We start from the raw sequence: 16,027 nt of genomic DNA on the forward strand, positions 1-16,027 counted from the left end.
TAGGAATTGGGAGGAGAATCAACAATCTTAAAGATTGGGAGATGATTCGGCTACTTGAATTCTTGAGAAAGAAAAAGGTACAATGGGTACGATGAAGGCAACATAGAATTCATCGCAGTGTGAATATTCTACTCTTGTGGCGTCCTTATAAGTTGCCATTTTATTCTAATGATTGATGAGTTGCTAGTTGCTACATTTCAACCACCGTTACAATAAACATTAGCTTTACCGACAAAATAACAATCAACTTATCTTATTGTAAATAAATAGATTCAAAATTTCAAACAAAATATCCTAAACTGTATATATTTTGACATACACACTAATACACCATTCGATATAATTTTAACAACGTAAATAGTCAAATTCAATTTTGTTTTCTCATGTATTATCAATAATTTATTTTTGATTACTTCCAAAATTAAATTTCCAAAAAAGCAAAAAGTATCACACCCCTCTCATAGGTTTTCTATCTTCCCTCTCCTCTTTCCCCTTATAGTATCCAAACACTTTCCCTTTACCTCTTCCAATCACATCTCCCCAACCTTCAATCTAAATTCAATTAAAAAAGTATATAATTATAATTACAATTATAATCCTAATTAAATTATTTTTCATCCCTTATATATATACTCACACACACCCTTATATTATTTTCCTTGCTTATTTTTTCATAATTTGCCGACGCCGCAAAACTAATTACAAAAAACTCCGGCCACCGTGCACCGCCCGTGCGATTGTTAATTCATAGAAATCGGCCGTGCGAGATTAAACGATGGCGAAAAAGAGGAAGTCGATAGCAACAAGCCTTGATGAGGTGGATCGAACCATGTATACATCGTTTTGTAGTGCGGCTAATTCTCTTTCACAGCTTTATACCCAAGCCATGAACCATCAGAAACTCTCCTTTCAAGCTGGTGAACGTCATGGACTTGTATGATTTTCTCTCTCACTTTTTTTCAATTGGGTTTTTTGTATTTTGGTTGAATTGATTAGGGTTTTTTTATTTATTTAATTAATTAATTATTTTGTTGGATATGAGGGTTTTCTGATTTGGGTTTTTTTTAATTTGTAATTTTTTATGGATTTAATTTGTCGGTATGATTTTTTTTTTTTATTAATTTTTTAAATTTGTGAATTTTAATGATGAGGGATTTTTGTGGGTTTTTTTTTTATTTTTTTTTTAATTTTAATTTTAATATTTAGTTTGAGTGTGTTAAAATGGTGTTTTTTAAATTTGTTGAAATGCCTAATTTTTTTTTAATTTGTTTTTTAAATTTCAAATGTAAGATTCTTGTTTGGAATGTAGTATTTGTTTCATCCAAATTCTGCCTTTTAAGAATTTACTTTCTTGTTGTACTTTCTGAGGGCTGTAATTTGGTTTAGGACTGTAATCTCATTGTTTTATGAACTTTAGTATTGGAGAAATGTATTGAATTGTATATACTGGGATAGCTTTTGTTGTCTATGTTTTGAAGGTGGTGAACTGCTTTTTGGGATATTGTTTACTTGAGGTTGGAGCAAAGAATATCTTTTTGTTGAGGTTATATCCCTTGTATGGTCAATTGTTAGTGATGGCGTGTAGGTGTCATGTGTCGTAATGGATGACGGTGAATGCTTATGTGCTTCATTAAGCATTCGATTTATGGAAACATGTTATTTGAGGATTTTGTAGAGGAGAGTTAATTGAGGGCATTGTTAATTGGCAATTTCAATGTTGGAAAATTGGAAGTTGTCGTTGATTTATTTCATTTGTTTTAAGGAAAGTTAAGCAACACTTTCCAACTTATTTGGGGAATTTGTCTGCTTCAATTATTAGGATGGAACCGTAAAGTTGTCGTTTTTTGTTCAAGGTCACGAGGTTATTCATAGCATTAAATGATGCATGAACTTGATTTGAGAGGATGCTATGTACTATTTAGTCAGTTATGGTGAGAGCTTGATGATGTTGGGCTTCAAAAAGGCAATTGTGTTATTCTGTGAAACAATAGTAGTTTTAGTACTTTGATCTATTGGTCAGTAATTGTTTAAAATGAACCGTATGATAGTGGGGTACAGTCGCTGTTTTCATGTTCAGATAGCAATTATGTAACTATGTGTATCTGCAAGTGCATTAATCGTCTCTTGGCGTATGAACACTCATTTGCACGAGAAGTCCCTTCATTTCTGCCAATTTTGTTTTAAAAAAAAATATTGTGTACAGCGGGTGTACGTCGAACACTTTTAACCAACTTTGAGGGTAAAACTAACCTGATGATTTGAAATGATTTTAATGTCAATAGGCCATGCGATAAGTTTTATACAAATAATAAGGTTACATTCACACATTGGGATTTGATTTTTACTCTTTTACAGAGAGCAAGTTTATCAACAAAAACAAGGTTACATTAATTTATATTGGGGTAACTTTTAGTCATTTTACAGTAACTTTACAACTGATGTACCGATTTATTCAACAATTGGTCAGATATTATTTCCTAGTGCATATATAGTAATTTTTATTTGATTTACTATATTGGTTTGTTGATATTCTTTTCTTTACAAGTCTACATAAGATACAATCATCATAGTATTGCTTTCACTTCTTCAGGAAAAGCTTTACCAGTGGATTTTGAGACAGCAAGAGGCAGGAGGTAGAGCAGGAACAGTTGACATTCTAACTTACATCCAGGTTTATATATGAATCTAATTTTCTTTTTCCCTCTATTTTGCTTTCCACAATTTTCTTTATCTTTGTTTTGTAATGTAAGAGACCATTATTGTTCGTAGAAAAATAGACACTTTGAAATTGCCTGAGTTTTCTTCTATAACTCTATAAGGTCTGTCAGAGAAGCATTACTTTGTCGCTCACTCGCTCTCACTGTGCAAGCTTTCTTGAATGGCTGTAACCTGCAGTGATCTTTGAAATTTATGCTAGCTTTTCATGCTTATTTCCACATGATCCATTAATTTTAAAATGTTTGTTAGTTTTTTTGTTGTTTTGCCACTTTGAGTTTCTGAAGTTTCAGAAATGATCGCAGGTTGTAATATCTTGTCCTATTATATTTCTTGCTAAGGGTGGCTTGCTATAACAAACTCAAATGTTACAATTTTTTTTTTCTTCTCTTCCCTGAAAAGGGGCAAAGCCTTTATGAGGATTTATGTTAGAACAACATGATTTTTGTGTTTGATAATATTTTGCTGCTTACCTATTAAAAGTCATGGTTGATTTAGATGTATAAGTATCAGGTTTTTGGATTGGATCATGTAGATCTAAACGACACTAGTTGGGATTTATGTTCTTGGAGTTTGTGAGTGTTGATGGGGTGGCCAAGCAGAAAGTATACAACTACAACAACAGTAAACGTTAGTCCCAAAGTGATTTGGGGTTGGCTAGCATAAATCATCATAAAGAACTGTCCGAAAAGGAAAAGGGTCATAGCAAGATACTTGATTGAATAAAAAAATAAATAACAAAAAAAAGGTGTGTAAAGAGATAAACAAAAAGAGAATCCAAATAATATTTAAGAGTGTTTAAAAGAGAGGTAAGGGGATATAAAGGAGAGGAATGACATGTATATATAAATAAATAAATAATGGTTTGAAAAAACTTTAGCAAAGGGAATAACTGAAATAACTCTTCAAGTCTCCTTACCAAAGCCTTACTTGGTCTCCTTTACATGGCCAAACCACCTTAGGTGATTCTCTCTCATTTTGTATTCAATAGACGTAACCCCTATGTTCTTCTTAATCATCTTATTACTTGACCGATCTTTTCTTGTATAGCCACAAATACATTGCAACATATGCATCTGCGTCACATTCATCTTATGCGCATGACAATGCTTCATAACCCAACATTCTGTACCATATAACAATGCAGGCCTAATTACCTTTCGGTAGAATTTATCCTAGAAGACATAAATCTCCGTCACACTCTTCCACCTCAACCAACCTTTTTTAATCCTATGAGATACACCTCAAGCGGAGAGAATGTAAGGGAGATGATTCCCATAACGATGCGGTAGGGTAGTCAACCAAGAGGTCAATGTCTTGTGAAGAGAGGAGAGTGATTGGCTGTTTGGATGACAATCAATACTCTATTTACCCAAATAGTTGTGCTTATCCTGCTGAGATTTTGGAATGAGAAACATGAGTTGTTTCGTTCTATTGCACTGTTTTAGTATCTGTTTCTAGTTTTATTTTATTTTATTTGTGCGCCTGTGCGTCACTTTAACTTTTCATTGTGATAGGTGTAGTTGATTGTATTGGCATTTTTTCGCTTGATCAAATGTGGAAATTATATTTGAGGAAGCGTATGTATGTGGTTAAAGACCTGATGATTCATATTAACTGCTGGATAAATAACTTAATTGGCTTCCTCATGGGCTACAGTGTTGTGTTGTTTTGTAGTTATTTTTAATTTTTTTTTATATGCTTTCTCTGTTAGAACATATTGTCTACTTAATGTATTATTTATTGTGAAGTTTCAATAAAATTACTCCTAAAAAAGAATGGTGATTATAGAATGTGTGGGCAAACTGTTGCAGTGCAGGTTTTTTTTTTTTTTTTTTTTAATAAATTAGCCGACAGATTGTGCAAAACTGAAAAGTTGGTATGACCCTAAAGTTTGACAGATTTCCTGTACGCCATTTGTTACTGGTGATATAAGTTAGAAAGTTACATTGTGGGCTTGTGGCTATGATATGCTGTGCATGGACATAACACCAATTCTGTAACACTATCTTCTAACTGTAAAATTGAATTTCATATCCTTGTCTAACACTCTCAGCTTGACTGCTTTGAATAGCAACGGTACTGCCAAATGCTGTGCTTGCCTGCTGGGACTTCTTGTGCTTCTTACTTGTCTTTTCTTTTGTTAATCTTTCTTGATGTGTTTACCTGTCTTCATGCATTTTATAAATATTTGCTGCTGCTTTATGTTAAACATACAGATTAGGGTGTGCACTAGAAGCCCAGAAGTGCTAGAAAACTTAATTGCACTTGGAACTTTTGGTTCAAGATGATTGCTTCTTTTGTGCTTTATGGATTGTTTTAAAGCTGAATTACCAACTCTATTTCAAGTTTTAGAACAGTTGTTATTAATGGCCTAAATTTACAATGATCATACATTATGCTTAGTTTTGTGTGAGTCTGCTGTTTCCTAACTTGGCATGCAGTTTCTTTGGTAAACTGATGTCTATCACAGTTGCTCTAGTGTAAATGTTATTCCCATGATCCCACAACAATAAAGAGAAGAAAGAAAAAGAATTGTGTTTTTGGAATTTGATTATTTTGAATTTTAAATTGTTTGCTATCATGACTTTCTTATTTACATATTTACTCACTAGTCACTGGTATCATGTAGAACGAGCTTGATTATTGTGGAGATGAACCGTCTATGTCCCCTCGAGCTCCGGTCCTGCATCACAATTCCCAAGCTCCGGCAAATTTTGCAAATACAGGATTCCTTGTTTCTGGGCCATCAGCCCAAACACCAACTGCTCAGGCAACTAGATCTGAGCAATTTGATAATCAGACTAAGAATTCAGTCTTCTCCAATGCTTTGGCAAGTCCTGTCCGCAGGACTCTACAGCACTATCATCTTGCTCAAGGAGGATATTGCCCCAGTGGAGGTCCCCCATCTGGTAATGGTGCAAGAAGTAATGAAAACAATTATGCAAATAATCAGGTCAGGGATTCAAATTCAAATGATTCGTCAATGGACATGCATCAAGATAGCCCAGGTCCAGAATCTAACTACTGATTGTTCTTTATCTGTCCCATAAGATGCTTGCCATGGCTGAATATTCTATTCCTTGTGGGATAGTTTGGGGTCGTTTGTTGTTCTGATGCTACATAGTTTCCCTGGTGAAGAGAGCAACAGATTGGGTGAATATGGTTTCGGGACAAAAAATAAACATTTGTGCTATTCACTGGCTTGAGGTGTGTGAATAGGATGGAAGGGTTGTGTGTTTGTATGTCGGACGCATGATTGAGGTTGTCAGTGCAGTCCAATGAATTAGTGTTTTGTCTATGAAATGGTGGTGTTAAAGTAGTATACAATTTTTTTTTTCCTTTTCTTTTTTGCTTAAGTAGTTTATTAATGTCGAATTGCCTAATTTGGTATTGTTTACTGTTGATTATTCAAGAATGAATGTATTTACTGCTCTCTTTTAGTTTGTTTATCTGTACATCACTCATGTTAACTAGGGGGTATAGTGTGTGTTTTTCATTGCAGAGCCACATTCATAATTCTGAGTGGCTTTTTTGCTTTTGGATTTTCACAACATTGTATTTGGCTGATAGATGATTGCCTGATAACATTGTATTTGGCTGATGGATGATTGCCTGATATAGGTATTTAAGAATAGCATTCGAAATTTCTGATCCTCGTTTGAGGTGATAAAAAATACCTCTACTTATATTCTAATGAAGTTTTACTTATATTGGTGTCAGTTGAGTTCATAATGTTATTTATATTTATGCTTAGATTTTGCAATCCTGCTGTTTTTAATTAAATTTAGTTCAATTTTTATTTATTTTTTATTCTTTTTTTTTTTTTTTTTTTTTTTTTTTTTAAGAATTATATAAAAATCAGCTTATTATTAGTGCAGTTTTGTAAACTTCAGTTCAACCAGGGTTAAACTAGGTGTATTTTTTTTTGTTTTTTTTTTTCCCAAGTCTTCTTGTTTGTTGCGTTTAACTTTTTGCACAATTTTTACCATATACATTTGAGCATCAATATCTTCAAATACACATTTGCTTTCAAAAAAAAAAAAAAAAAAATCTTCAAATACACATTACTAAAAAAAATATATTTTGAAATTACACATAACGATGATTCTAAAAACATTTCATATTAGTATGTTTTATTGTATATTTATCAAAGATTCTAAAATTATTAGTATGTTTTGTTGTATATTAAAGATTTTAAAATTATAGTTTTTCTCTAAATCATATTGAAGATTCCAAATGAGAAATGTCACGATTATTAAATATTAAAAAATAGGAAAATAAAATTGTTTCGGGTGAAAACAATAGGTCCTTCGTCTGGACCTTTTTTATGGGCTGAAAACTGGTCTCGGTCCAAGTGATAACTAGGACGAGGGTTTCCTGCACGGCAAACACACGTAAACTGGCCTCGGGGGTTGTGTTGAGCAAGACCCCTCCGATGCCGAAGTCAGTATAGTGTTTTAGAGAAAGAATGTTATGCAAAAGTATTAATTGCTTGAGGCTTGAAGTGAATGAATGTAGAGAGAGGAGAGTGAAGGCTTTTATACCTTCCTCAATAGATAAATGGGCCTTGATACCAAGTGGGCTTGCCACGTTGACTGAACCATTGACTGACTTGGCATGCTTTGAGATGGTTGAACCTTCTTTGGGGTTTTAATTAAATGGTTTGTGGTCTGGCCCAATTAGAGTGAATTGGACCCAAACAACTTGCCCCCCAAACCCGATTTGGGATCTTGTCGAAACGGGTTTGACTTGCAAAATGGAGGGAGGCAAAGGATTTAATTAAAATTTGAACTTTTGGAGTTATTTGAGGGAATAACGGTTATTTTGAATTAATTGGGAAGTTGGATGGTTTAGTGGGTAGTTAAATAAAGAAGCATATGATCAGTGAGGCATTTAAGTGGAGTTAGTGAGGGTTTTAGTGGCGCGGACTCCCAAGATTCCCATTTCTGGAAGGTATTTAAGCCGCTCGTCCCACTTTTTCTCCTTATTTCCTTTCGCTAATTTCAATTTGCTTTTCCCTAATTTTCGCCACTAAACCGCTTTTCCTTTTTCCGCTTATTCTAAGCAATTCGAAGCTCTCAACTGGAATTTGTTCCCCCGAATCCATAGATCGGCAAATTCCGCATCTGACAAAGGTAATTTCTTTGAATTTTCTTCGGTTTTCTTTGCTTTTTCGAGTACCCCTCTTTTTTCCATTTTCTCGTACCGCCACTATTTGAAAATGGTCGGCGGCCATGGAAAAAGACCTGTGGAAACTGAGGAAGAGGAGGAGGAGGCGCCGCAGTTGATTCCGCGGCGAAATCGTCCTCTGGCGATGATGCCGCTCCTCAGCGATTTACTTGTTGGTTGATATGTTTCATGTGTTAGTTGATATGTTTCATGTGTTGGCTGATATGTTTCATTTGTTGGATGATATGGTTTTTATTCCCCGAGTGGGACTGTAATTAGGGCTGTGCCGATTACCACTTTGCCCCCAAGGCCTCAGAAAGAGCCAGCACCTCTGGCCAAAGCGTGGCTTCGTCACCTAGGCCTTTGACTCTCGAGGAAAGGGAGTGGAGAGACGTGGACGAGAACAACGACATTATGTCGGCTCGACCTTATTCGTGGTGGGTCGAAAACAGCGCCACGTACCGCTTTGCCGAGCAAGTTGGGATCTTCTACGACATAATAGGAAGACGGGTATTGGTGCCGAATGCCCACTGTCGATGAAAGAATTCACCGTCCTCCATCAGGCTACATTGGGGTCTATACTCGGCAGCTGCAATACGGGCTTCGATTTCCTGCCCATTCCTTTGTAATCAAAGTGCTGAACGGGTATAACATCTTGTTGTCTCAGTTGACCCCTGTTAGTATACGAAGAATAATGACTTATCTTTGGGTGTGCCTATTTTACGGGCTCACGCCAAGTGTACATTGCTTCCGCTGCATGCACAAGTTGATTCCGAATAAACAATCCAATAAATGGCATGGCCCCGGTTAGTGGAAAATCGAAGATGAGAGGGGCTTCCTTTCTACTTATCCGAATGATACCTCGGATAAGGACTGGAGAGGCTAATGGATTTGGGTTCGAGCGCCTTCAGACGAGGATCATCCAAATTTTTTCGGTGGCCCCCAATACTTGAGGAAGCATGATTCTAAGATGTTCAACATCGGGCCTGATGAGTTCTCAGAGGCCGATTTAAAGCAACTGCAACTCTTCGGCAGGAAGAAGATGCGTGGGCCTGGAGCTGCGGGCCGAATGGCAAATGCGCCTGCTACTCGGCTGCCCTGCTGCCATTACATCTTCTAGGAGAAGATGCTCGCTGTCATCGACCTCAGCCGAAAGTACCAAGGCGGTAAGAAGCTCGGCTGGGGCCGAGGACTTTATTTATTTTTTGCTCTTTTTGTTTTCCGATGTTATTTTCCTTCGGCTTAGCTAACCATTGTTTTGGCTTTCTAAGAGCTATACGAAGAAAACTCGAGCATTGACTATCAAGTGCTCAAGATTGACCAAGAGAGGAATTCGATCAACAACGCTCCCAAGATCACAGACTCCAAGGATCAAATCCTCTCTCTGCATGAAAAGAGGCTTCAGATAGTCAGCGCAGTTGAGTATCAAGTGCAGAAACCTTGATTCGAGAAGGTTGACCCCTATTTGAAGAGCAAGCTACTGTGACTATCGCTGCTGAGGCCTTCAGAAGTGGAGCTAGGCCTTCTACTCCTGCTGCTGAGCCGAGAGTAGAAGGAGAAGAAGAAGAAGAAGATTTCGAAGATGCTCGTCTACTGAAGACTTCGGTGAGTCCTTGGACTTGTCTTAATTTGCTTCTTCCTTCTTTTCTCCTTGTTTTTTTTTATTTTATTTATTTATTTATTTTTAATTGAACTTATGTGACTGTTTGCCCCCTTGTTCCTTCTTTTGTAGTCTGACGAAGGAGAAGAGAACGAAGAGCGATCCTCAGAGCCTGTTCGACAGATATCTTCAGACGAAGAGATGTCTGGGCCGAGGAAGAGAAGAGTCGTTATAGGGCCAGGGCAGTTTCAAGCTGCCCCAGTTCTTGTGAAGAGGCCTCGGCTTGAAGAGGAAAAGCTAGAGGAGAGTAAGGAGAAGGCTCCTCCCCCCTCCGAGGTTCCTGCCGATGGAAAAACTCTAGAAAAGACTCCTCCTCCCGAGATTCATGTGGAGGACGAGGTTCAACAGAAGACTCCCCCTCCATCTCCTCGACACGTGGCCGAACCTTTTGTTGGTGAGATTCAACAAGAAGTTGACGCTCTAGACAGCTTGATAATCCAGCCGGAGCATGAGGAGTTGCAAATTTTTAATGAGGACCCCAAAGACTCCGCTGCTGAAGGCTCGAAGGACGCCGAAGCTGAAAAGAAAGTCGAAGATGCGAAGGGTTGCGACACGCCTTCCACCTCAGCCGGCAACTTCTTCAAGACATTTCAGTCTGCTGAGATGGGGTTTGAGTCAGCCCCTTTGCTGGTTGTTCTTGATGCTGCCAGGAACACTCTTTGGTCTCACTGTGGCTCAGCTGTTGAGTTCTTTGGTGATCTGTCTAGCTTATTTGATCTGGAAAAGGCAAAGATCTGGTCCCTTCGGGCTACGGCTGGGATATCTGATCCCTTGGTGAGGGTTCCAGACCCTCTTGTTGAAAATCAGAAGCTGCTAATGCAGGTAAAATTTCTCATACTTAAACATTTTTACTTAAGTTTTTGTCTCGACTAATTGGTTTTTGAACCTTGCAGGGTGTTCATAACCACTACTTGGTTGTGGAGATGAATGAGGACTGAGGCTCAAACATGAAGGGGCCGAAGTTCAAGCCAACCTCGCTGGGCTCAGAGCCAAAGTCGCCGAGGAGGAGGTCACAAGGGTCAGGGATAACATGCAGGATCTCCAAACGAATGCTGATATTGTCCTCCAAGACTTGGAGAAGAATCTATTCCCACTCATGGACCAGGGAGTAGAGCTGCTGAGGAAGTACAAAGTCGAGGAGACCCCTGGCCTTGAGTCCCGAATCCGAGAGCTCGAAAGCAAGGACAAAATGGCTGAGGAATTTCGACAGAAATCTCTTGCAGCCGAGAAGGAGTCGTTGAAGGAGAAGACTGATCTAAGAAATGAAATTCAGCGACTCCAGGATCAACTGAAAGCGCAGCAAGAAGAATCCTCCCACACTCGGATTGAAATTGAAAAGGCTTAGCAACTGCTGGCGGGGTGAGTTTAAACCCAAGAGCAATACAAAGAGGGCTTCAAAAATAGCTTCAAGGTTGCTCGACACTAGTTTTCCATGCTGATCTGAGCATCAACTGAGATTTGGTAGAAGCTTGGTTCATGGACCCGTAAGATGTTCATATAAACGAGGCTAGTCTAGCTGAGACTGCCTTCCTGACTCGTCAAGCCGAAGCTAAGGCTCGAGAAAGGGAAGAAGCTGAGAGGATTGAGAAGGAGGAGGCTAAGAAGAAAGAGTCTGAGAGGACTCTTGCTCAGCCTGCCTCTTCTTCTGCCGGTGCTGAAGCTTCCAAGAGTCCAAGTGCAGCTGCTCAGGCTGATCCTGCCAGTGCTGGAGCATAGGAACACTATGCGAAAAAGATAAATGGGCACCGGTTTTGAACCGTTGGGGATTTGAGGGGTGCCAAATCCATGAAAATTTGGCACCGGTTCAAAACCGATGCCAACTAAAGCATTTGGCACCGGTTAACCGGTGCTAACTACACGATTTGGCACCGGTTAGTGCCGCGCTGTTTTTTTTTTAATTTTAACTACAATTGGAAACCGGTGCCAATTATGCCTTCAAACAATAAATTTTTTTTTGCAATTTCTTCGCAATTATGCCTTCAACGAAAAATTCAGCATACAATCCAAAACAAGAAATCGAACAATGTACCAAAATCGTAATATACAATCACATATAAATATATATTCATCAAATAAATTGTTATTTTACAATTTATTAAAAAAAAAAACAGAAAAATTGCTGAATTTGTAATTTTACAATTTACAACCCAGAAACTTCGAACTTCAAACTCAGCAAAATCACGACCTTCAAACCGAAAATTAAAAAATCAGAAACTTCAATTCCAACCTGCATCAATTAAAACAATAAAATCAGATAACAATGCTACTAACAACATAAAAAATCAACCCAAAACAAGATAAATCACTCAAATTCAACCCAAAAAAACCACCACAAAATCGAACAAGGCACTAAAATTCAACCCAGATAAATTCAACCAAAAAAACAAAAAAAAACCCCGTAAAACCAAGAAATCGAGATCGTAAAACCCAGAAAAAAACATAAAAAAACCCAAACAAAACCTAATAATCCAAGACACCCAAAAAAACCATCAAAACCCGAAAAAAAACTCTCAAACCAAGATATTTTGAACCTAGAAAAACCTAAAAAAAAACCTAAAAAAGTCGAACCAGACCCAAAAAGCCCAGAAACTTTGAACAAAAAAAACACATAAATTCTGATTTTCTAATAATTAACGAAGAGAACTTGAATAATTAACGGAAAAAACCCAGAATCAAGGAAATTTAACATAAATAATTGAAACCAAAACGTAAAACTAAAGAAACCAGAAACCCTAAACTCAAAATTTTGATTTTCTAATAATTAACGGAGAGAAGAACGACGGCGCCTTTTGATTGCATGAACGGCGGTGGCGATGGTTTCGAAACCAAGATGAGGAAGAAGAAGATGAGAGAACAGATGAGGAAGAAGATGAGAGATCTGAGAACGATAGATTAGAGAGATTAGAGAGATCTGAGGATTCTGGAGATAAGGGAGATGAGAGATGAGGGAGAACGAGCCGAGAGATCAGAAAATAAGGAGGGTTGATGAGAGAGAATGAATATGAGAGAGAGGGGCTGAGGGAATATAAGAAGCCCGAATTTTTTTTTATTAAATTTTTTTAATTGGCACGGGTTGGCTTGAACCGGTGCGAAATCCCACCGGTTTTCAAGTTTCTTTTTTTTTAATTGGCACCGGTTAACCGGTGCCAAAAGTCTTTATTCCCAATCCCGCCCAATTCTTTCCCACCGGTTTTCAAAAATCGGTGCCAAAATTGCGGTGCCTATTTCCTTTTTTATACTAGTGGAACTAGAGCAGTCGTCTACAAAGTCTTGCGGATCAACCTGTTCTTGATTTTAAACTTTGTCGCATCTGTTTTTTCCTTTGAATCTTTTGCTTCAGCTTGCCTTGATTTAATACCCCGTATTTTTATATGTATTTTAATTTAAATAAGTATTTTCTTAAAAGTATTTAAATAATTCGAAATGAATTAATTAGGGTTTTTCATTAATTTAAAAAGAATGATTTTTATTAAAAGTGTATTTTTAATTATTTAATAATCTTGAAAATAATTTTAATTTATGATTTGGAAATATTGGGGCATATTATTTTATAAAAGATAATTTTTAAAAGTCAATGTTTTAAAGAAAGTCAAAATCCTAGTTTGATTAGAAATCCTAGTTTGAGTAGGAAAGAGATTATTAAGGATAATAATAGGAGGTTATGAGAGAGGTTATAAATACCCCATCATATTCCTAGGGTGGAGTGCACCCAAAGGTAAATTCTCTCACTCCTCTTATTTTATTTTTCCCTTAATTATCCCTTTCCACTTTAATTTAATTATTTAATGTTTAACCACCACCACACACGCCACACACCACCACCACACACGCTCGGCCACCACCACCAACCTTCGCTGGCGGTAGCAGCCACCAGGCGGCGGCCTAGGTGGTTGCGTATTGCCTATTCTCCGTTCGTAATTTATAATCACGATTTAATCACGTTTAGATGCTAACTTGTCCGATTTTTACAAAATAATAGTGTTTTTTTGTGTATAAACGACGTTTTAAACAAATCTCACTACCTATGGTAGTGCTAGGTAGTGAGCACCACCCTCTTGTGGCCAAATTAAGCCTTTAAATATGATTTTCGGGCAGTTTTTGATTTTTAACGAAGGTTAATGTTCTAATATAATTTTCAGATTTAGTTTTTAATCAAAAAGCCCCAAATTGAAAACCCTACGTTTCTAAATTGGTTTTTGTTGATGGAATTTGATTGTGGTTGATTAAAACTATTAAAATTAATCTTTTTAAACTAAATTACAGCGATGTTATAAGTTTTAATAATGCGGGAATTTTTATAAGCTATAATTATGTTTTTTGAAAGGATTTTTAATTACCCATTAATTGGGAATAAAAGTAAGGGTTTTAAATTAAATTTTAGATTATTTTAGAAGGTTTATGAGTGATTTAAAGAGAGTATATATTGCTGGAAATTTGTGTAATTAAGGGAGTAATTGAGTTTATGTATTTGGTATTGTAGGAGACTTTAAGTTGAGTAATTTCTAGCATTGTGGCTAGTTGAAAATATGATTTAAGGTACGTTCGCGTACTTGGTGAATATTTGAATATGTAGAGGCATGCTAGACTTTGTTTAATTAATTCCAAGTAGTATCGTGTATCATGACAAGTGTTGGTTGGAATTTGTTGATTGGATTGATGTTGGTGAATGATTTGTGATGTATGAATTATTTATGGAGAATTGGTGATTAGAATTAATTAGATTGGCATGTTGGATATGAACCACACTTTTATTATGAGCATGTTAGAAAGCTTGTTTTATTAAACTGAGTGTTTAATTTGGTTTGGAATATGGAAAAGGAATTTTATTATGGTTCATATAATTTTTATTGATGCTATAGACATGAGGAAGGAGCTATTTAAGTGTCTATGTACACGAAGATTGAATTTTATTTTGGTGCCCAAGTGCACTTAAGGTGTTTCTAACACCGAGGGATAGGATTTGTGGCGCATTATGCGTTTAAGGTGTCTTTGACACTGAGGTAGATTAAAAAGGGTTCAACATTAAATTTATATGGTCACTAATTATTCAAGATTTAAATTGGTATGTTTGAATGCTTGAATAAATTGTAGTGTTTGATTTGTGTTGTGTTTGAGAGTCATCACCAAGTTTAATAATATGTAAACAACGTAAAGTGAAAGAGATTACGCACCAAAACTCTTGGAACGTATATACCTTGAGTATGAACATATGGGGGGAGTTATGCGACTTTATATTTGACCATAACTTCTACTGGAGTACCGGACGCTGTATTTTCCTTTTTATTATGCGCAGGACCGCCACTTACGAGTGGTTTTAGTTTATACTTTCACGGTTAGCTCCCGTGTTAGTACCCCTTTATTGGGGCAGGTTAGGGGGAAACCCGTTCGATGCGTAATCAAATTAAATGAACATTAGTATTTGTCTAGTTAGGTGTTGGGTGTCTTGTATGCTTGTGAACAAGTGTAACAAGGTAAGTTGTTTGTTGATAGGATGAAAGCATGTTAGTGTGTGTTATTACCCTTATGTACTCAGCATTGCTGATTGTGTGTTTGCATGTTTGTTTGGCCTTGTCTTTACCTTGGCCCTACGACAACCCATTTCTAATGGTGAGTAGTGGGGACAAGTAGAGAGAAGCTTTCAGGTGATGAAGCATATTAAGCATGATGGGTTGAGCGAAGAGGGTTACATGTTTCTTCGTTTGTTATTTATTGTATTGAATTATTTATGTAATTGTTGACACTAACATTAGTTAATGTTTATATTTACTTTGGTTTTAAAGGGCCTTTAATGGTTCCAAGTTATTGTTTTAGTGTAAGTTGGTTTTAAAATTTGAGTTGAGTTTATTAAACTTTATTTCATTTGCGTTTTTAAAAGATAGTCTTCCACTGTGTGTCTTTGATATTTTCCTTAACTGTTTTCATGGTGGCAGTAATGTCTTAAATTTTCCTATTTTGTATTTTAAAATGGGTATTTTAAAGGAAAGGAATTTCTAAGGTGTTACACTTGATGTACAAACTCTTTACTTGTTTTTGCTTTTGAGTAGTTGTACTTAGTTTGGTAGCTGTAATTTTCCGTTTGTGGGCGGTTGCCGATTTAGAATGTTTCTGTGTTTGTTCTGAAACTTTGATGTAGCTCAGAGATTCGAATATATTTTATTTGCTTTGAATGAATCATTTCTTTTCTTCCTCATTGCCTTTCTTTTTACTTAGCTTTATTGCTTTTTCTTCCAATTTTGCGAAATTTTTTCTAAGTGCTGAGCTTCGACTTGAAGTTGTTTTGCTTTACTTTGCTGAGGAAATGAGGCTGGGCTGGATGCTTTTGCCCCCCCCAGAAATCTGAAGTTGTGATCTTCGGATTTCTAAGGTGTTTGCTTACAATTTCCAGTGCAGACGAAGCTTTGTCTTAGCAAAACTTCTAAGGTCTTTACCAAAACTTTCAAAGTTTCTGTTCTTTTCCTTTCTCTGTTTTTTATTTATTTA

The 16,027-nt window shown here is 36.7% G+C and overlaps 1 protein-coding gene across 1 annotated transcript; it reads left to right on the top strand.

Annotated features, from left to right (window-relative positions):
• Positions 1 to 420: 420 nt before the first annotated feature.
• LOC110735661 lies at positions 421 to 6,426 on the top strand. The gene is made up of 3 exons (XM_021915850.1): positions 421 to 934; positions 2,591 to 2,671; positions 5,348 to 6,426. Exons 1-3 carry the CDS (start codon positions 776 to 778, stop codon positions 5,744 to 5,746), a joined length of 639 nt encoding a protein of 212 aa, XP_021771542.1. The 5' UTR covers positions 421 to 775; the 3' UTR covers positions 5,747 to 6,426.
• The last annotated feature ends 9,601 nt before the right edge of the window (positions 6,427 to 16,027 follow it).

The sequence above is a fragment of the Chenopodium quinoa genome, unplaced genomic scaffold (assembly GCF_001683475.1).
Source record: "Chenopodium quinoa cultivar QQ74 unplaced genomic scaffold, ASM168347v1, whole genome shotgun sequence".
NCBI lineage: Eukaryota > Viridiplantae > Streptophyta > Magnoliopsida > Caryophyllales > Amaranthaceae > Chenopodium > Chenopodium quinoa.